Consider the following 23,337-nt stretch of genomic DNA (forward strand, 5'->3'; position numbering starts at 1 on the left):
TCTGTTCACTCTTCCCTCAAAAAAAAAAAGTCTTAAGTCTCAGTGTTCTGCTGCCTTGTTTTTGTCTCAGCCTTTATGAGTTCACTTCTAGTGAGAAGCAACACTGAGGTAACTCCAGATGTGCAATACATCAAACCCTATTTTCTGCAAAGATAATTAAATATAGCATCTGGCGTCAAGTTAAAACACGACCTTGAGGAAAGCGAACAGTTGTAACGAGCGCACCAATGACATTTGCAGCGGTTTGCAAAAATCATCATGAATCAAGTTACAAGCTGCAAGTTGCATCTGCCCACACTGAGCGACAGCAGCAGCATCCAGAAACAGCACACAAAGATCTGTATGGCTGTTTGAACAGAGTAATATGCAAGGATGATGCCTGATTGATATTCAGTCCAAGTGTGTCTTTCACTCTGCCTACTACCTGCCCTGCGTCTCTCTGCTCATCCCCACGTCCATCAATCTCACAAGTCTGCTTGGAGGCAAAACACAGCGAGAGAGGTGGAAATACAGCGACAGAGAAGGTTACCTAGCAGAGCGGGAGGAAGAAAGCGAACTGATGAATGAGAATGAAAGGAGTGTGAGGGTGACAGATAAAGAAAGACAGAGACGGAGTCAAAGCAAGAGAAAAGGAGAGGGCGAAGGAGATAAAGAGAAGAGATTGAGCTCTACAGGTTTCCTCTGAAGCTAGCTGCAGCTTGATAATAGAGAGGAGTGCAGCGACGGAGCGGGACAATCGGTCTGCATGCTCTGCTGGTGTGTTGTGTTAGCTTGGAAATGAGAAGACAACACGACACTCAGGGTGGGGATTAACGGTGACAGACACACTCGCATGTATGAGTGAGCACACACACATAATCTATACTCATCCATGCACGGGGGACTGTAGGAATGTCATGATGTGAAATGTCTCATGCTGACAGGATGGAGAGATAAGGGAGGAGGAGAGTGGCAAACGTACCACTTCGCGGGGGAGGAAAGCCTCTTCTTGGCGTAGGACCAGCAGCCCTACGGCCCCACCCATGGGCGTGGCCCTGAGCAGAGACACCACCTCCTCCTGGGTCCGTCCATTCAGGTCCACTCCGTTCACCTGAACAGGAGACACAGTGATAAATAATGAGCATCTGTACTTCCTGTCTGACAGATCAGTTATCAGTTGTAGGTGGATTATTTTCTGATTTGATTAGTTGATTATTCATTACAGGAATCAACTCGTGGTTTCAACACTAGTTCAAAAAACAGTTTAGGGTGAGGAACAAAATGATCGTGTGGATCAAAGGACTCAAAGTTTTGTGGATTAGCACCGCAGATTCAGTGCAGAGTGCACAGAGTAATCCTTTATGAAAACAGTTTGCAACGTGGGATCACGCAACTTCAAAAGCCTGCTCCGTTCATGGTGCACAAGATAGTATGAAAACATTTTCTTTGATTTTATTCCAGGATGCTCAATTTTCATTTAAAAACCATTACCTGGAATTCATTAGCTACACTTTAAATTCAACAGATGGCAGGTATATCTGAAAAGTGTTAGTGTTGGTGGGGTCCTAATTCTGCCAGAAATGCTTCCTTTCATCTTGAGACAAAACTGCTACCACTACTCGGTGAAGGTTTATAGTCTATATAAGAAAAAGCAGCGACCATGGATCACACCAGATAAGTACATCAGCTACAGTACAACAGAAAATGCTGCACTTTCACATTTTCTCACCTCCAGCAACCTGTCTCCTGCCTTGAGGCGGCCATCTTGGATGGCAGCTCCCCGAGGCAGTATGTTCTTTACATAGATGGGTGCCGAGCCTCCAATGGGAACATCCCGTGATGTAATACTGAAGCCGAGCCCCTCGGGACCTGTTTGGGAGAGAAGTAAGGAGTAAAGGTCCTTATGATAGAATCTGGTTTTATCTTGAGGCACAAACAGAATCTCCTCTATTCCCTCTGCACCTCTGTGGCACAAAGCTGCTACAAATCATTTTCTAATCAGTTGACATGGCTCCATAAAAGCTGCCCTGTCAAGGTCACTGTTTTATTCTGGCGTGTTCATCTTTGTCAGTCTGTTGGTGATCGACACACTTGAGTGTCCCCTCCTCCACATCCTGCACTCCTACTGCTCTGATCAAGTCACTACATGTATACGCTTCAGAGGGTTTTGTAAAGAGACTGTGTGTCAGACTGTAAATCAAAGTTACTATAAGTACAATAATGAGCATCCGTGCTCAGAGTACTGGCCCTAATCCTCACTGCCTGTCTGACTGAGCTGATGCAAAGAACAGCAGAACACTTAGCTATTCTGTTTCACATCCTCTGCCTAATCCCCCACACTGATGAGCCAATCAACTTCCCACAGGCAGACGAGGTGCGGTATTATACTCACCGGTAAATGCCTGTAGCGTTCCTGGCTTTAAACAGGGAGGAGGATCTTTAAAACTCCCATTAGCTTGATTAAGACATACCTAAGCAATTTCCTGTGCAGAATGGGATTCCTTGATTGATTCTGATACTCCCCGGGATTTGTGAGCAGACCGGTGTCTGATTCAAGCACATAAACAATGCGGGAGTTTAATCTGTGCTCAAAGCCATGGGCTTAAGTCGGTACTCAAAACAAAACAGATGAGCCAAAAGGCCTCTTGGGAATCGCTGTTAATCCCCACAAGTGTCGGCTCCAACAACAGTAAACAAAAGGTGGAATGAGAAAAGATAACATCTTTGAGTGAAAACATAACAGATCTCCTGGCAAATCATGCACAGAGTGCCGTGTTTTTCTGGGTATTATGACAAAGGAGAGAAGAGACGGTGAGAAGTGGAAACAGCATCAGCCACGATGGAATATGCAACAAGCAGCTGGGTGTTTCTATGTTTTACGTTCTGGCTTGATTCCGAGAGAGGGAACATATTTGGGTGAAAACTTCAACGGGCATATGGTGCAGCCCTGTCAGACTCGCTGCTGTGGCATTTGACAGCACACAGGGACCAGCGGCTGCTTAGCAACAAGCTCTCCGGCCCTGAGACCTGGCACAGACACCTAGTATCCTGTTGGCACAGGTCTGCACCACCTGTGCCAGCTGTCAGTCAAAGTCTACACCGAGGAGATCTCCACAAAGTTTTATTCTCGACGGCGCCTTTCATTCTGTGTTTTCCGTCTCCCACTGTTCGCTGCTCACAACTCGGAACGTTTTTAAGCCTGTTACATCATTGTTCAGATTCTGCATGCTTCTGTGTTCCATTTCTCAACAAACTGCTCCTACACTTGTTCTGATGTGCCAGGGATGGAGAAATTGCTTGTTTATTCAGTTGGAACAAAAGTCTAGGAAAACACAAAGAATCCCTCTTCTGTTTGAACGCCAGAGGAATGCAAAGCATGATGCGAGGCTTCCACAGACCCTCGGGTAACAATCAGCTGATGCTTCTAAAAACATGATGTAATAAATCAAGCATGGGCTGATATGACTGTTTTAAAGAACTTTTCTGAGAATGGAAGATCCAAACGTGTTTCTACGTTTTAAAAAAGTCTCCCCAGAATGAAACAGACTGTTACGGCTAAAATCGTCACCATGTGTTTCCCAAATCCCTCGTCAGTCATTCGGACACAGGTGATCTCCTCTGCCTCTGTCAAAACTATTACAGATCATGTGCTCCATTACAAGAAAACATAACTGTGTCACAATGCTTTTTGTGCCCCATGTGAACTCTACTAGTTCTATTTGAAGTTTACGTGAGCGCCACCTGACTGACCACTAGAGTAAAGTCAGTGTTTCGGTAGGAATCTTTCTTCATCTCACCTTTCTTTAGCTGGATGTTGAGTCTGCGCCCGACTTTTTTGGTATACCCTCCCGTGGGAGTGGAGTTCAGCCCCCTCTGAGGGGAGTGGGTGTGACCTGTTGGGGGCTTGGCTGCAGACACCGCTGGGTGAGTCAGAGTGGGGTAGCCGTCAGTCGGGTCTGGGTGAGCATGGGAATGAGGGTGCGGATGGGAGTGTGGATGCGTTTGGGAACCATGCCGGGACATCCTCTGTGGGGTGTGGTCCATGCCGGAGATGGTGCTGCCAGTCAGGGAGTCGGGGCTAAAACGGCCTGAGGCGTACGCTGGGTTCCTCTCAGCGTGGGACAGCTGCTCGTAGTGGGCCTTCATGGATGATGGCACCACGTGAAACATGATGACTGGAGAGCGCATGGCCTGACGAAACATGTTCTGGGCTCTGCAGAAGGAGAGGCAGGAAAAATTTGGAAAAGGAAGGGGATGGGGAGAGAGAGAGAGAGAGAGAGAGAGAGAGAGAGAGAGAGAGAGAGAGAGAGAGAGAGAGACAATTATCTGACTGATTTCAGCCCTAAATATCTTTCTGAGCCTTTCTCTGCACAAACTTGCCTGGTGAAGCACTCCACCTACCCAATGTATATAAAATCCATCTTCGCCCACCTGAACATTCTGACATGTTAATTAATACTTATTGCCAGCGTGAGCGGCTCTAAAAAGAGACTGAACCCTCCCCGACAGCTCCATCTCATAATCCCCTCATTTGGCTGCAGATGAAGGAGACCTCTATCCGGCGGATAGTTTGCAGAAAATCCTCTTTTAAACCCCCTTTGGTGTGAGCTCATGTACAGTAGGTGTGAATGGAAACTTATGTTAGCTGTCAGCACCCTGTAACAGCGGAGCCTTGTTAGCACCACCTGTTTCAATAAAGCAGACTGTGGTATGGCTCTTCCCTCGCCCCCTGACAGCTGAACGGACGTTCGGGAAAATGCCGGGGCCCCCTGAATTTCTATTGCTCGTTGTAGCCCCTGAATGACAACTAAAACTTATCCCCCCCCCCACCCAGAGAATTTTGTTGTGAAATTCCAAGCCCATTTTTTCCCAGCCACTAATAACCTTCCCTGAGGAAGATGGTCTTGTCTCGCCATCTTTTACGATTTCAGGCTGGATCGAGTAGCAGACAAGATATAATCTGCCCCCTTGTAAAAATACTGTTGAATAACGAGAGCAACTGTTGATGCACTTGTCACAACACTATGTGTGGAAGCCTCGTTCCATTCCATTACCGAACTTATGGCTCCAGCAGTGTGATTGGCTGGGACACTATAACATGACTGGGACTAAAGGGTTGATTCAGCCAATTTACAATGTATACAGTAATTTCTCACCTATCCCTCGTCATAGTTCTGGTTAAATTGGCCAGTGTTTACCTAGTTAGCCGCCTCCACTCCAGTAAAATTGGGTGTTGGAACTATTTCACCTGAAGAAACAGTCTCTGTGCAAACTGTTGACAGCATGTTCCTTGGATTGTACAGAGTGTAGGGACACTGCTTCATGAAAGAAAGCGCTTAGTGAAACTCCATTAACCTCCACTGTATTGGGGTGGCAGCAAGAATTATAGCGACAAATATCTCAAAAGCTCAACAAATAAAACCAAAATGATCTGCATGGCTAGATACCACAAGACGTAAATGGAAAATTATAGAATTATGTTTGTTTGTGTGTGTGTGCAAACTGGGTGAACAGGACCTTTAAATTCCTTTATTTACAGTGAGATGCTTTGCCTGATAGTTGTCTTAGATAATGTACATCACCCATGAATTGCACATTGCAGATGTACTTAGAATATATTTATGCTGGTAGGAGAAAACAAATCAAACGCATGTATGCATCACTGCATTCCTGATACTGCAAGTAGCATTATACTGGAATAACAGCACCAAGGCATGCATGCATCACACGGGATCTAGAAAAGAGGGAGGGAGGTTAGCAGGTGGGTTTGGTTAGGCAGGAAGTGAAAGCATGAGATGTGAGCAGCACTGAAAAGCAGAGGCTATGAATGTTAGGAGCCTTATTCCCATTCCTCCCAGTGGAAGGACACAGGAATGTGTTACCATATGAGTCCAGTGGAGCTGTTACTGAAACACAGGGGAATAAAGGCAGGGCAGGATCGTAGAGACTGCTTCAGCGATAAAGGGTGCAACCTACAGGAGCTGAATAGGAAGGTTAGCTTAGCACAGTGACAGGTAACAGAGGAGCCTGTGCACTGGCAGGAGAGCAGGCATGGAGAGAAAGAGAGGGTAACAGCAAAAAGAAGAGTTTAAGACTTTAGGTTTGAGAAGAGGGAAGAAGCAAAGGTCCAAAAAGCCAATCACAGGAAGGAAGTCCAGGGACCACCAGAGCTCAGCAGTGGCTCCAGTGAGCTGCTGTCTTACTGTTCAAAGCGGATGTTTCGCAGGTCTCCGTTATTGATACGGACGATACAGTCGTTCTCCTGGAAGAGGCCCTGCTGCTCGGCCTTCCCTCCCCTCTCCAGACGCTTGACCAACAAGCCAAGAGTCCTGAAATATTCAAAGGTTCGTGTCAACGGCATGCAAGATAATGATCCTGGATTAAATATGGCTGCTTTCCTGTAGCCTGTAAAAGGACTGAGGTGGAGGATACACCTTATTATCTACTGGACTGAAACACAGGTACACTCAGGGTGTAACTTTGTCTTTGCTGAAGGGATGCTTAGATTCTGTGTCCTGTATAAAAAGAACAATCTTCTAATATAGCTGCCTGTGCTTAGTGACTCACCTGTCGAGTACATCAAGGATTTTAGAGTTCAACTGAAGTGTGTTTGTCATCTTGAAGTGCTATAAAATATTTGGATTTCCCACTGAGTGCTTTGTGACAGTGCATGCCTTCATGTTCTGTGGATTTTTGTTTTATCTCTACCACAAAACATTCTTGGATGCTAAACAATTCCTGTTCCCATGGTCAGGTGGTTGTCAAGAAGCATTTTCAGTCTATGCCTAATTGCTGCCTCTGCTTTACCACGTGGTACTTTTACAGTGTGGTCCTGTCATTTGCATCATCAGTGCGCCAATGAGGCTTATGAGAGAAAGCAGTCACATCACATCAGGGTGCTTTAGAGGCTGCGTGTGGGGGTGGCATCTATTCAAAGGCAATCAACACATCCAGAAACTCCACTGTGGTTCTGCCGTGGTTGAGGCTTTAAAGGTGTTAATTGTCCAACCTCTAGGACTCACGCATCCCTTTTTCTAAACAAAAAATAAACAAAGTGCTTTCAGAGAGCAACAGAAAACAGCACCATTAAACATTTATAGCAGGCGGGTTGGAGAGAGGCTGGTCTATCGCTCTATAGCACTTCAACCGTGCTGAGCCGCAACGGTTGTCGCGCTGTAATCCGGTGTGGCAAACTGGCTTATACCTCCCCGCACAGCCGCAGCGAGAGGCTAACTTCACCTGAAAGGGCGCTTTGCGGATTATAGACCCAAGTCTGAGAAAGAAAAATCAACTGCGGGTAGGAAAGACGGCACAAACCTAATCGAGTCTTCTTCGGCATATAGTCTGTGTCAGTGTGTATCGAGGCTTTTTCTGAGGTGGTACGAGCGAGCGTCGCTCCAGGTAAATTGGGTTGATTTTAAGGTTTAATATTCACTCTAGCCTCAGGCTTAAAATTCAGTATGAATGGGAATGTGATTACAGAGAGGGCAGAAAAGGTCAGGAGTTGAAAAAGTTCAGAGACAATTCCACTGATTGAACGCGAGTGAGAACACAATGCGATTTGCTGGGGACGGGCTATTTCTCTGATGAAAGCTGGGCATCTTAATCTTGGGATAACGCCCACCCTGACGTTTCCCCAGTAAAAGAAAAGTGCATTATAAATGTGCTTTTAGGTTGATTAAGTCTGGCAGCGAGAAAAGTCATATGATCCTGATTTTCAATAAAGCGCGACAGTCAGTTTTGTAGCCACTGATCATATTTGTGAGTCTCGGGGCAGAGTCGTACATAAAGAGGGCTGGACGTTTGTGGGGCTGCACTCGGCTCCGTGCTGGTGGCAAACTGTCAAATGAGCGACTGACTTGGATCACGACCTCCAAAAACCGGCTCTCAGGGTGTATTTAAACCAGATGTGAAATTCCTCTAATTCCTTCACCGCCTTGTTCCAGCTGTATATGTGTGCTTCTGAATGTGTTGTAGGTATGTGGGTGTGCTTTTGTGTGTGTGTTGTGTGCACTGCTCAGTGTATCCTTTGAACCATGGAAAACCGATGTGACAGCAGCCACACAGAAATATGATGGTCACCTGCAAACCCTAAACAAGCATGATTGATCACTGTAAACTGGCAAATGGCTTCATGATGCCGACATGCAAACCCGTGTGTGTGTGTGTGCATGTTATTGAGGTTAACTGATGAAGTGATTACATATGGGCATCAAACAGGAATGTCCGGTATGCATTTGAGTTTGTGTGTGGGTGCGTGTCTCATGTCATGCAGCACTCTCCAGGTTTTTTTTTTTTTTTTTCCCCAGATCTCAAAGAAACCTAAATTAACATATTTAAAGACATTTTTTTTTTTTTTTTTTTTTTTAACCAGAGACCAAATTCAACAAAAGCAAATTCATTTTTATGAGTCTACAACGAGGCTGACAAGTCATCAGCTAAAGTGGGTAAGTAGGCAATTTTCTTCTTTTTAAAGACCTAAAAGCTGTCAGGTGTGTACCACTCGGGCTTTCTAGTGAAAAACCAACTAAAACTAAAGGTGAAAAGGTAAAAAATAGCTGAGACTCTGAAAAAAACTAGTCTTTCTCCCATTAAACACTATTAGTTTAAGCACAGAGCTGTACATTTACTCAGTAGAGAGAATGATAAAAGGAATTGATTGCAATGAATTGCATGAACTTAAAACAAAACCTTTATTTTTATAATTATATTTTCTATTTTCTACTCCTAAACCTCTCCGGTGCAAATCTCAACACACAAGGTAACTGATTCTAACATACCTGGACAGTGCTTAAGCTCTTTTTTTAAACCATTTCTGACCTTTCTAGATGTGTTAACGCCCTGTACACACCATTTCTGCCTGTTCCTCTCCTTCACTCTCCTCCAGCCTGTCTGAGCAGCACTGTGGCTCTGCTCTGGATATTTTTACCTGCGGTCCCTGCCACTGAAAGGCACCACGTGGATTCCCAGGGGCCCACCGTCGTTTGACACCTCCACCAGTTTGACTATGTCTCTGGGAGACGGTGATGGATGGAAGACGGAGTTGACGGTGTTGGGTGGGTGGGTGAGGGGAAAAGGGAGTGTAGAGGAGAGGGGTGACACCATGTGGGCAAAAACAATAACAGGAAGTAAGACAATGATGAAAGGAAAAAGGATGATGACAACAACAGATTGGTGCAAGTACATAAATAATAGAAATAAAATAGAAAGCAAGTAGGTGTTGGAGGAGAAATACAATAAAGGACAATAAAATAGAGCAGTCCAAATAAATCAAACACATGTAAGGGAAAACAAGGAAGACTGAAGGTTTTCAAAAGTCCTCACACACAATTTAGAGTTAAGACAATCGATAAAAGGAGGTGAGCCTGTCCAAATGCTGCATAGCCCCCTCCCCAGAAGCTAACTTATAAATATTAAAATAAAACCCACAATCCTACAATGTTGCTACTGTCAGCGGCAAGTGTTCAAGACCCTTAATAATGTGGTTAAAATGCAATATTATCTTTTCAAATGTCACAATGTCGTATCTGTGGAATCCTTGCTCCTTATTAAAATCAGATCAGCTGCCACACTGCTGCTTTAATCTGGAAAATAAAACCTTGTTTTTCTGTCTATGCTGTGCTGCAGCAGTGTGGCTAGCTAACCACTGCCCACAGTCAAACTAAATATTTTAGCTGAAATTCACTTGTCGTTGAACTGCTTTGCCACGCTGTGTGTTTCAGCTGCAAATGTCAACATGCAGAGGAAATGCTTTTTATCTGGAAACAGACTGCTGAAGTGCACAACTGAAAAACAGTATGGGCTTAACAAAAGTGAGCAAAAACAAATTCAAACTTTATCTTCTACCCGGACAGATGTATTTCCAAAGAAGCCCTAGGCTGTAAAACATTTTATTGCATTTATATAGGGATAAATATTCTTCATGTGATCCTTTGACCCCTTAAAAGCACAAAATACAGTTGCAGCTATTTGTTTTTCCGAGGCAGCGTTCTTCACTTGTTAAGTCTGCTTGGCTGTAAAACGCCTATACAAAGGAATATTTCACAAGATGCCAAATCTAATCGCTTCACAGCTTTGATACAATGACTATGATTAGCTCGGGGAAAATGGGCCCCTTGTTGACAACTAAGAGGCGGGAGAAGCCAGATTCTCTGGGAAATCATAGGAATAATAACAATACCATACCTGCATATTAAACTGGAAGCATGCAACAGAGCAAAATAACAAAACAAAACACAGTTGTTAATAAAAGGAGTTGAATGGGTTAGTGCGTGGGAGAGCTCTGATGGCGAGACGAGGATCATTTTGCTCCCACAAAAGCGAATTATGTAAATCAGGAAGAAGGGCTGAAATGAGATTTCCTACAAACAAACCTGGATTACAACACAGAACCTGCTGGTCTACCTTTTAAGTACTTATTATGTAGAGAATGGAAGGAAAGAGCTGATTTACCCAGGTCAACTCTAAAGAGAAATTCTAGTTTCATACAACTTGAGTGTTATTTTTCATTGTTTTGGTCATGATCGCTGTTGGTAATAATGTGCTCACCAAGCTAACTACTGAGGTAGCTGAGCAAGGCAGCATCACTTTGTGAGCGTGATTATTTTGTTGAGTTTATAATAAGCCGGGATTTTCCTTTAGGGTTATGTAGGTGCGGAAACACCCAAAAAACAAATAATAATAAAATGGGTAAAAAGCCCAAATTAAAATTTTTAACACAATATGTGAAAAAAAAACAATAATTCATTGTTCACTAGTGCAACTATTCAATAAGCAAAAGCCCAGTTTTCCAAAATGGTGGATATCAGATTTTGGAATCATGTTACTAAATACTGTGTTAGCGGCTTACTGAGTTTGTTTGTTTGTTTGTATTGTTTTGTTTTTTTTAACAATGACAGAGAGCAGAAGGCAAAAGGTGGGGAAGCCGATCCACGAGTGGCTGACTTACTCGAGTGACCTCACAGGGGTGTGGTCCATGCAGGAGTCAGCTCGTCCGACCGGCTCAATCCTGCCATTTTCTTCTTCTCTGGCCTCCTCCTCCTACAGCAAAACACAAACAAGCAAATGAAGAGCTTGTGTTTACGTTCAGCATGAAGTGAGTCGAGCCGTGACCTTTGCCTTCGTCTCTTTCACATTAGAAGAGATTTCACCACGGTGAAAAAGGACTGGAGCTAACACGTGTTCAAATAAACCCTGCCACGGTGCCGTCACATGACAAATCGGAACAAGATGAGCGCTGCTGCTGTGCCAAAGATTCAAGTACAGCACTCTTCACACAGGAATAGATGACTAATTGTTGTTCCCAGAACTCATTTTTGTTGTTGACGCCTCAGCGTCTGTTGCATCAAGCCATGTTCCAGTTGTTGTGTAGTCTGATCTTGGCATAAGATGTCTCCAGCATCCTTTTCTGGACTTCCTGTTAGGTGTGGACACAGTTAAAGAACAAAAACCTTTAAACATAAGTACTGTTCACCAGCTGAGAAGCAGGCTGAGGTGCTGACCTGACGAAGCCAAGAGGAGCAGACTGGAGGAGGTCGTCCACAGCTATAAAAATACATGCCCTTTAAAAATTCTTATATCTTCAGAATTACATAGCCTTTGTTCTCTTCTTGTATTAACCGTAGACACTTGGTGCGTGTCTGTTTGAATTCTGAAGCTGACACTCATGACATGTACACACACACAGACACACACACACAGACAGACAGACAGGGAACAGAGAGCAAAGAGGAGGAAAACGAGACGCAGAGAAAAGAAGGTCATTAAAATTTCAGGGCGACATCGGAGAGGAGAGACGAGTGAGGAGCAGAGGCGCAGGCCTCCCCGGCAACCGGCCACCTCATCAGTATGAAAATGAGCCTGCCGTTACCGTGGCTGCCATACGGTTGCCATGACACTTTGGGTGCCTGGAGGACGCACAGCTACAGGGCAGCGTACGAGTGTGTGCATGTGCGTATGTGTGTGTGAAGCAGTGTGCAAGGACTTGTGACGGCCATCTTTTAATTTAGCAGTCGTCTCCTGCTAGCTCAAAGTGCAGACAATGAAAATGGAGAGACAACAAGTGAGACTCAGCTTTTTCTGACAGACTGAGGTGGCAAAGTGTGAGAAAGGTAGATGTGTGTGTGGATGAACAAATTAAACTGCTTCTTTAATCAACTGTCAGCAACATTTTTTAGCTGACCCAAAAACAGAGACTAATCTAAGGTTCAAGGCAAGAAAGTTTATACGAGTCATCGTATAATCAGAAAGAACGTTTCTGAGTGATATTCTGGTTATTGTACTGTTTTAGCAAATGGATTTGGATATTTACTTGGGTTAGACTGTGCTGATGTACTTTAGACTTTCGGGATTTCACAGTACAAGTCTTTGCCAGTCTTGGCTTGTAACATCTTGGGACTATGTTAGAAAAAGGCGTCCCAATGAAAACAGATGATAAATGTAATAAAATGTAAGTAATACTGTCACCCAAACTTATTCCATCTCCGCTTGTCTTTATTCAACACATGGCCAAACTAAAATCTGAAGTTTAAACAGAATACTATTTTGCAACTTACAGGCCTTCCAAGAGGATATAAAGTGTTTGGTACTTGATATTCCTACACCACCAAAAGAAGAGTACAGGCCCGAAATGTCAAGAAGAATAAATAAACTGAACTGTCCAGCCTTGACCTCCTGACTAAACTTAAATAGTAATATAAGCATATGTGGAAGACAATAAAGAAGACATTATGTTTCTTAAAATACATTTCTCGGATCAGTGGACAACAGACTGCATTCCAAGATTTTTTACAGCACCATAAAAAGCTTGTGTAAAAAAAAAAAAGAGTACATTTTTAAAGAGAACATTCCTAAAATGGGTCTTTTTACACTGCCAACAGTGTGTCCCACTCTACAGTGAAAGCCTATGATTCATTTACTAGTACTGTATAGATACTTTTCTGTTGAATATATGGAGGATTCAGTCGATAAAAGCAGACACAATCACATGCATCATAAATCACAGAGGTCAGATAAAGAGACTGTCCAACAGACAGAGAGACAATAACAACTCTAAGAGCCTCAGAAACACATCTAACACTACTCAATATTCATCAGGAGACGAGAGAGTGAAGCAAGGGAGGACATCAGAGAGGGAGAGGAGTCGCCCGGCGCTATCTGAGAAGGAGCAAATGAGATCAGCATTCATCACAGAACACGCAGGCGTCTCACAGACCCTTTATTTCAATATGCTGCATCTCTGAAGAATCTGCCGGCATGCTGACAATTCTATTCTAAACTCAGAGACAGGGTGTGTGTGTGTGCGTGTGTGTGCGTGTGTGTGTGCGCGTCAGCGTGCGAGACAGGGGAACGGGAGGAAGAATGAAAAGAGAAAGATAATAAGGGATGAAGCTGAAGCTGATGATGAGGATGGAAGTAAAATTAAAGAAACAAACTGAGACACAGTTATAATGTGAGTGGTAAGGGATGTTTTAACAGCATGTTTTAGCAGTTACCATGGCTCAGTGTATCAAATCAGTTCAGGTACAATATAATTACAACAGGCCAATGAAAATAATTAGCCTACATCTAATGCAGTGGTTGCTCTCAGCTTCCCACACAACCTGTAGCTTCTCTACAGACAGAAACTGTTACTCATGTTCTGTGGCTTTCAATCAAATTACATGATCTTCATCAGCAGATGAAGTTGCCTAGTTGTCATGAAATCAGCAGCACTAGCAACATGACTCTTTCCACTATGTGCTATGATAACTATATCTTACTTTTGCTTCCAGCAACAACTCGTGCTGACTCGAGCAGTTTGACTGAGAGATGAGCCAATCAGTTTTTACTTCACCCCCCCCCCACCCCACCACCCCCCACCCCCGAGGTCCAGCAGGAGACACTCAGAATGCCATCGCCGCACTTCTTTCCCAACCACACCATCAGGACGTCGCCCTTTCCCGTTGCTGGGAGTGGGCCGGGCAAGCAGAGAGATAGATGGCCACATTAATAATTCAGGGCTCAGTTGAGGGGTTAATGGCCGGCAGGCAGACAGGCAGGCAGGCAGGTACGGTGATGATCGGCCGATGTGTTTTCCAGCCGAGTCATTGTTTGTTTCCTGGATGCGGAGGAAGAGGGAGGTGGGCAGTTTTCAGGCCCGGGGGCTCATTAAAGATTAATGGGAGAATCCATTGGGGCCTGTCCTTTCTATCTCTCAGACCAAATGAAGTGGTCTGCGCCTAGTGTGTATGTATGGGAGAGAGAGTGAGTGGAGTAATGCTGCACTTTAATGAAGTGCTGCCTGCTCCCCTTTCCCGCCACTTTGACCACACTATGACTTACAAACCGATGTGCATGCACGTATACAGGCACACAGGCAGGGCTGGAGAGGAGTTTATCTTCCTTAAGACGCTGGAAAAAAAAGTCTTAAGACACAAATGTCAGCAGTTTAATGCTGAATAAATCTCAAATGAGACGGTCTGCATAAATGTTTTAAATCAGCAAAAAACAGAAACAGTCCGATGATTACACTGAGACAGCATTAAAATGTTTAAATCCAAATCTGTTTTTATACTGTAGAAAGTTTTTGATCACCAAGCTTGAAGTGGGATTTGCCCATCTTCAGAATCACTGTGAAAGATTTGATAGGAAGCTGTTTAAACTAATGCAGTGGTGAGAAACATTAACACTTCTCGTCACGTCGTCTGTTGACAGTGAAAGCTGACTAAAGCCAAAAGTTCAAAAATGGAGCCGTCATAAAAAAAAGCAATAAAAAACACTTTGCAAACTGGCAGGTTTTTCAAGTTTAGCAAATGTTGATTCAGGTAAATGGCAGGTTGAAGTCTTAACCTTGACTGCGTTTTCCCTAAGGATGGCTTTCAGCTTAAATAAGGAAGTTTTATATCTGATGATATGAACCAAAATGTGAACACAAGAAGAAGAAGCATCAACAGCTCCCAAAGGATTTCTGGTCAGATTTATCATCTTATTTACTTATTGTTCTCTCAGTTAGTTTCTAATTTAAACCAAACGTTTCCTGGTTTTAAATCATTTTATGGTGTTTACACAACATCTGTCGTGAGATGTTGGGCTTCTTAGTGAAATTAAAAAAAAAACACTTCATATTCCTCTAAAGGTACGCCATAAAGACATAATAGCACATGCTGAACTTGAATGCATATAACATTCACACACTGAAAGACACACATCCATCATTGTTAACTGGTATCTGTGTCCTCTCCAGCAGAGCTCCATATGTTCACAACCGGATGAAACACTGAACCAGTGACTATAAATTAGCCTTAACCTCTGACCTCTAACCTCTAACCTGAAGACCGTGACATACCATCTGGGTCTGAGAGAGAGAGAGAGAGAAAGATGAAAGATGAAATTAGAGTTAAAGAAATACTCCACACCATATGCTCATATGTAAATGTCTAGGAGGAATCACTACTGGCAGGTTCTCAAGCCTGGTTTAATTCCTTCATGGGAAAAGTCCACAGATGCAGAAGATGATGAATCCAGTAAAATGGTTCGACATTTAGAACAGAAAAACCACTGGAAAATTAGCATTAGCACCAACAGCTACCATGGCTGAAATGACAGAAGCTCCTATTGCATCAAAAGAAAATCTGAGGGGAAAAACCCACAGAGCTGGACCAGACTTTCTGATTGATGTTTCACTACGTCAAACCATTAAATCAGTACTTCAAACAGAAAAAGAGCAGCACACAGACGGAAAAAAAAAAGAAACTGAAAAGAGAGGAAAAAAAACCCAACAACCTACAAATAGCTTCTGGGTCAACGGGTGTGTGACCCCTTTCAGGAGGAGGCAACAAAAGAAATCTGTTCAATTTCTTCTGAGGTGAGACAACACACACACACACACACACACACACACGCGGCTCCGGGTGTGCTTATCTCACAGGTCTACCTTCTGATTTCCACCAAAACATTGTTCATTCAGTGTTTCACTGAACACAGGCACATGTCACTGTGTCAGGGGATGCAATGATCGAACGTCGCTGCACCTGGTTTTCTATGTCTTATTCATTAGGTCAGTCACTGAGGTCAGAGATGCTGCTGTACTGATGCAGGTGTAGGATGTCAGGATGAGACCGGCTGTGAAAGGGAATCCACCTCACACATTTCATTTAGATGCGTTGTTACCAAATGTACAGATTAAACATTGAGTATTTAAAAGAAAACAACATACGGCGTTCTATGAAGGGGCTTCGCATTTTCTCGGCACCAAATAAACTTGATTTCCCTGATAAACTTGATAATGCAGTGCACAACACCGTGCATCCAATCTGTGATCTACAGACTGAGAGAGATGTTTGATGGATGTCGACGCTCGGCTCCGTGCGAGACCACAATGCATCATTAAAAGCGAGCTTTCAAATACAGATCCTCGCGCTAATTCAATTAGTCTCCTTTGAAGACACGTTGATAATGGGATCCAGATGGGTGGACAGCATCGTCAATAACTCGAGGATTCATTAAGCTGAGAGGACGTTATCAGAGTTTATATCAGCCCCTGCTGCTGGTCGGGCTGTTACACATGCAGAGGAGGATGGTAGATGTTTGTGTGTGGCTTTCCTTTTGTTTGTTTGCTTTTTGCGAAGGTTGCTTTTTTACAGAGGTTGAAGGATTTGCAGTTTTGGTTAGAATATGAACTGTGTGGGAAATTTTACAGCTGCACACTGATCCTGTATTGTTGTGTTAGTCATGGCTGACATCTGCTTCTTTTAACAGTTCAGTCATTTTAGGATTCCTATGGTTCCCTCAGTAGTAAGTTCTAGAATCTATAGTGTTTGACCTGCTGTCTTACTGAGAGTGTAATTGTTTTTGCCTTGTCATCAGAAACACTGTGCCTTTTGTTATGTTCAGTTAAATAAAGTTTTGAGCCTTTGAAGCCAGTGTGCAGACACTGGCAGAAGCATTGCAATATCAGCGACAACAAAATGAAACTTCCAGCACTTCCTAAATTACCACGGTGCTGCTTCTGTCGCAATCCACTTAATTCAACCGTAATTTCTGCGATGCAATTCAATCAGAGCGGAGGGGTGAATGGAGGGGTGAATGGAGGGGGTATCTCCACCGCAAAACACGCTCCGCAATTTTCTCTGAAATAAAAGACAATGTAGGCCTCATCAGGAATCTAAGAGCTCAGTCAATGTCACTCGAAATGGAACTGTGCAAGGTAATAACAGTTGTTTTTCGACTCGCAGGGGGTGCGTTTGATTCGGCGTACTAAGAAGGGCAGAGCAGGATATTTTACGCTGACTTGATTCCGTTCGATATTTACCAGAAAAATATTAATAGAGATAAACTCAGATTAGTGAGAAGTGTTTCAGAAACTATTTCTCCGGAGGATGCAGGGGGAGATGAAGTGAGTGATGGGACAGAGAAATGAAAGACTAGAGGGGTGAAAAGGGAAAGGTAAACAGACAGACAGAGAGAGCGAGTCAAAGAGAATGACAGAGAGGCAGAGAGCGAGACAGACAAAGGCACATTACACAGAGGAACAGAAAGCCATGACAAAGCTTGTTCAAAGGATGACAAACGACGCTTTGAAAACTCCCAACTCGAAACCTGAGGGGATTCAGGGACGTTCTGACATTTTATACTTTAGCTTCTGGTTGTCAGAGCAAAAGAAGATGCAAAAAGTTTGAGTTTCTCCATCAGTTTCATTCACTTAAACAAAGCCTGCACGAAATATTCTGTGGATTTAACGCAGAACACAATGACACAATGGTGGTTAACTAAGTCAATCTAGGAGAACGTCAATTTTAATTCTAATACATACTGAAATAATTTGTGTTATTCTGGTGTATATTTACAATTCCAGTGCAGAAATTCAGCTAAAACCAACTCCATTCACCCGCTGAGGCTCCTGTCTGGTCCTCATTCCAGTGGTGTGGATGGATTATTTAGACAGCGACCAGCCAGAGTCGGCCTGAGCGTTGGTGTAGGCCTGAATCCAACACACACTGAGAGAATAGGCTTGATTTGTCTCTTCTGGCAAAGTCAAACATGATACAGGTAGAGGGCGAGTGCGTATGTGCGTGACTGAAAAAAATATTAGGAGTACAGTACGTGGAGAGTAAATGAGAGGGAAAGAAGAAAGCAGTGGAAAGTTTGCAGACATGCGTGCATGTTTGTACCAATGTGTAACCCACACAGGGGACCGACCTGTGCATCCACTGGAACGGACGTCTATTTTAACCTTTTCACACCACACACACACACACACACACACGGACGGGTGACGAATCAAAGGAAAAACCAGCCATCACGAGCCTCCAGAGCAGCTTCAACCCTCCTTTGGTGTTTTGATAATGACGACCATGAGCGCTGTCTGACATTTTGCTCCTAAATCTCCCATAGGTGTTCAACGGGCATGAGATCAGGTGACTGTGAAGGCCACAGCATACGAGTTCTATCATTTTCATGCTCATCAGACCATTCAGTGACCCCTCGTGCCCCATGTGGAAGTATGTGCATTCATTTTCTCCACTCTTTCATTGAGATTTTTTCCCTTTAACACATCTGTTCAATTGGTACACAGGTCATTAGTATAACCTCATATTTAAAGCTATGGATCAGAGCCATGATCATCTATTTACACAGTATACACAAACATACACTGAATTTAACTTAGCAATCTCACCACCGAAACATCCATTTAGCGGATGTTTCAGGGCTTTTGATTGTATTATCAGGTCAATATGGTAGAGAAGTTCTAAACATGCGGATGAGGACCATGCCATACGGTCGAAAGCTCCAGAACAGCCACTAAATAGCATACCATGAATGTTTGTATGTACAGTGCGTGGCAAATTTTAAAACATATGAAGAGACACTAAAGCACTGTGAACAAACCGCACTGCCTACACAGAATGCGTGTCCAAATTTACACAGCTAAGTTTGTTTATCCTGAAAAACCAAGGGAGAAAGGAGGAGGATGTGGAGCAATATTTGTTTTGTGGACTTCATGAAACATCCATGTTTCTACATTTCTGGTGAGTTAAGCCAAAATATTTCACCACAGCCACCCACTGACAGGGAAGAGCTGGGGTGCTGTGGGCAAGTGTGAGAGACTCTGCACATCAGTGGGCATCTCAACAGCAGCCAAACAAAGAGCAGGTTTAACACATCACTGTGCAACTCAAGATTTTTCTTAACTAAACGCTTCAACTATCTTCATGTGCCAATACACTGACAGGCTCTGGAAAGGATGGAAACATTTTTTTATAAGCAGGAGACACTATAATTTCAATCACATACTGATTATTGTTGAGTCTGGGAAAGTGTTAGCAGACTTTCCTACATTTGCGTGGATTCATCAGACGGAGAGGGACTACTGTGGGTCTTAACCTCATGGCGCCTTCGCTGTGTGACCTAAACACGGATGAGGCCAGGGTGGACTGTCGGTCACACAGCTTGTTATGTGATGCACCGTTTATCAAGACGAGGCTCCCAATGGAGCCGCTGCTATGGAGCAAAATAACTACCCCTCTGAGAGGAAGGGAGCTGTGGATAATGGTGACAAGCATCACACAGACACTCTCTCTCTCTCTCACACACACACACACACACACACACACACACACACACACACACTCACAGACACACACACACGCACTGAGGTAGAGTTGTCAGATTGAAGGCTATTATTCTGACTGACTCCAACTGTAATGGCTGCTGCTGAGAAGAAGAGTGTGTCTATATAAACAAGTCTTGGAGAAAAACACAAAAACTCACACTCGCTCTCTGTGTCCTCTCCCTCTATGATTTTTTTCTGCTTCCTGCCGCAGTGCTCGGCAGCAGTGTACGAGGAGCCTTCAGCAGAAAACCTCAGCAGCTGTAAATCTAACGGCACAAATACGGACTCAGAAGCTTTATATCAGCTAAGACTGAACATATAAACTGAGACTTAAACTTTTTTATTTTTTTTAAAGAAGGCAAACAGACTCTTTTTACATGACTTCGTATTACTTGACTTCATATGTTTCATATTATTAAGTCTATTGATGATAAAACACTATTTTAAGAGGTGGATATCTATTTATCAAACCATTTTGAACAATTATCAGACCCGTTATGAAAATAAATAGGAAAATAGAGCCGTTATTCAATGTGGTGACTTCCAGTTCTTCAGATACAGGTAAGACGTTCAGCTGTTCTGGAAATCAAGCCTGCGATGCTTCAGTTACAGGACAATCTGTCTGACTGTCTTCAACGGGCAGGATTTTATTGTCAGAGCACACCAGGCCTCGGTAATCAGCTCTATCCTTCTTCTGTCAGATCCCTCTGATTCTGCTCTGATAGCGGCTGACACCCGCTGTTGTCATCCTTCCCGTCTGTCTTTGATGGTTTTATAGACCTCTGATAAACTCCTCGGCAAAACACTCTCATCTCCTTTCATCTGCCAATGTCTCCATCTCTTGTTCATTCTCTCTGTGCTAATGATGAACCTCTGGAGCGCAGCAGGTTTACAAAACTGAGATTCTTATCTTTGATTTGAGTGTGTGTGTGTGTCTAACCTTTCCTGTCCCTCAACAGGTGGATTAAGTTTGAGAAAGAGCTACCATCTGTGTCCAACCTGATCGGGTCTTCTTTTTTTAGGTATAATTAGATTTTGGTAGCAGGTGATGAACAGTAAATTATGCGCTTGTGTGTGTGTGTGTGCAAACTCCTGATGCCAGGTTGCACCCCAAGGTGAAGCTCCCTTCAGGGAAAGCACTAACCCTCGAGAGGGGGAGAGCTGTCTTTCATCTTCCCTCCATCTCTCTTTTCCTGCTCTCTCACCCTGTCCCTCCCAGCTGGAAGGGATCTGGGCTCCCACAGCTCTCTGTCACATTAAAACCAAGAGATCAAAGGCTATGAAGAGTGGAGGAGAAAAGGAGAGAGAGGGATAGAGAGAAACGAGAGGAATAAAAATAAAGGAGATGATGTGAGGAGGTGATGTGACAAGCGGGGGGGGGCAAAAAGGAGGATCAATAGAGAGAGATGGGGAGTACAATGACGAGGAAAACAGACAGACAGCGACTAAAACAGGCTGAATACTAAGTTCACTCTGCTGTTAAAGGTCGTCGTACTTGAGGTAGAAAAGAAGTTTTTAAGCAAAGAACATGTTCAGTCGACAGTGATGGAAATGTATGTCAAATAAAAGATGAATATGTAAAACTGGATTTCACATCCACTCATACATGCAGAGCAGAATGATCCGATGTGGCTTAAAGACTGGAGAGGTCTACATTACTTCTTTGTCCTTCACCTACTGGTGAAATATTAGTGACTGTAATCTTCATATTCATCATAATAATAATAATAATAATGTTGTAATTTATTTTTATATTTCCAGATTAGACATCCTGCATCATGCCTCATCTTCTCACCTGTACCTGTAGCAACAACCCCACGCAGTCCTTCGCATTTCTTCTGAAACACACTGTAATTTTTGGTTTCGATGAAAGTGCCTTTAATCCTCTGCTGAGGATTTAGTGTTAGCATGATATCCCTTGCTATGTATACTGACACACCAGCGTTAGCCGTTCGTTAAATTCTCTGTTCAGTGTTGCATAGCTCATCTTAATCTGTGAAGAAGGTGTGAAGTTAAAAAAGTTCATTTTTTGCATATTATATTGAAAAAGTAATTAATTAAGTTAATTACTTTAAAAATGTTTGGCAACTAGACAATCATATACAGCCAATGAAACTGGTGATGAACGACGGCAGAGGTGAGAGATGAAACCAGATAAAGAAAAAGAAGCACGGAGTGATTATCTACTGTATGTACGAGAAGCACAAAGGAAAAGAGTTATAAAGTGAGAGAATAATAAGGTTCACGGGAAATAAATACAGATGGAGAAGTGAGAAGAAAAGAAAGAAGGAGTCAGACTAAAGGCTGAAGTGCAGTTTAACACTGAACTATTCACACATCTGCAAACACAAACACACACCTACGGTATTTATCTGTGCATCCATTCACACTACACTCACACACAGTGCAGAAACAGGAGGACGGAACATTTTTAGACATAAGGACAGAACGGAAATTACACACACACACACACACACACACACACACACACACTTGCTCACCCACAAACCTAAAGCTCCACAGCAGCACCTACTGGTCATCTGTTCAGAATCTACACGGACCCTGCTGCTTTGAAAAAGGTGGTGATGGTTCACTTTCATCTGTCTTACTAACACTAAGACACACGCACGCACGCACATACTCAAAAAAACGTGAACACGCAGGTTTCAGTGCACATTATGCATGCACACACTCAGACACACAAACTCGGTCTGAGGTGATTTATGAGCGTGCGGCTCAGGTTTGCATGATTTATCCTGCTAAAGCTTCACTGTGCACCTGAGGGATTCAACTCGCCACTACATACACTGCATGGAGGCTTGTTAGGAAGCACAGGAGAAAAGTGTGTGTGTGTGTGTTTACATGGTTATAAGATTTGTTTCAGTGCATATGCTTACAGTGTAATTGTGTTTTTACTGTGTGTGCATGTGCACACACACACTTCCTCACTTTGTATTAAGTGCACCTTGAAGTGTGTATGCATAATAAATGTGTGTGTGTCTGTGCTTGTGTAAGTGTTAATGATATCCTGCAGTATGTACCTGTGCGACATATATACAGCATATCAAACTGCCGTGCTAGTGCCTATGTTCCCTGTTGTGTGTGAATACGCTCACAATGCACACACATGCATATGCCAGCATTAACATTCCTGCACAGGTATGGAGGTGTGTAGGCGTGTGAGTCTGTGTGAGTCTGTGTGTGCGCGCAGACCTGCCTTCATACGTCTGTGTAACAACATCCCCAGTGAGTTGTGTGAGGCCTCCATCCCACCATGAAAGATAACTCGGTCCCTCAGCAGTCTAATGACTGAGGACACGCACACACACACACAGCAGCATCACAAACACACACTGCTACAAACTGAGGTTGTGTGTTCACTGTATCGCACACTGTGATACACTAAACTACAAACTGAGTGCTACCAGTGTTACTGCAGTTAAAAAAAAAAAAAAAAACAGTACATAACAGCCTGAGCTCCGGTGAGTTATCGTCATTAACTGCAACATAAAATATTTTCAATCACAATTATTGATGATTGGGGAAAAAAAAAAAAGTCTGTCTCCTCAGTAATGATAGATATGGCTTTTTTTATACCAACCACCCAGTTACTCTATTCTTTCAACAAAAAACTGCTGCTGCTGCTGCTGCTTATAGAAACAGGTATTGGGTGTTTACCACTCACTGTCAGGTTTTTCCTACTTATCACCAATTTTAAGTCTGAGCTTTTTACAACTGCACGAGTCCCATTAGTTATATGAATAACT

General features: G+C 43.3%; 1 protein-coding gene across 5 annotated transcripts in view; it reads right to left on the reverse strand.

Annotated features, from left to right (window-relative positions):
• LOC121192624 (partitioning defective 3 homolog) overlaps positions 1-23,337 on the reverse strand; it is a 217,153-nt gene that overhangs the window by 113,033 nt on the left and 80,783 nt on the right. For all 5 annotated transcript variants that reach the window (XM_041054373.1, XM_041054376.1, XM_041054375.1 and 2 more), the window contains exons 6-11: positions 10,928-11,019; positions 8,909-8,992; positions 6,183-6,308; positions 3,777-4,192; positions 1,709-1,848; positions 962-1,090 (exon numbers count right to left, since the gene is read on the reverse strand). In XM_041054373.1, the coding sequence (XP_040910307.1) occupies positions 962-1,090; positions 1,709-1,848; positions 3,777-4,192; positions 6,183-6,308; positions 8,909-8,992; positions 10,928-11,019 (987 nt within the window). The remainder of the gene's footprint in view (positions 1-961; positions 1,091-1,708; positions 1,849-3,776; positions 4,193-6,182; positions 6,309-8,908; positions 8,993-10,927; positions 11,020-23,337) is intronic.

Source organism: Toxotes jaculatrix, chromosome 14 (genome assembly GCF_017976425.1).
Source record: "Toxotes jaculatrix isolate fToxJac2 chromosome 14, fToxJac2.pri, whole genome shotgun sequence".
Lineage (NCBI taxonomy): Eukaryota > Metazoa > Chordata > Actinopteri > Toxotidae > Toxotes > Toxotes jaculatrix.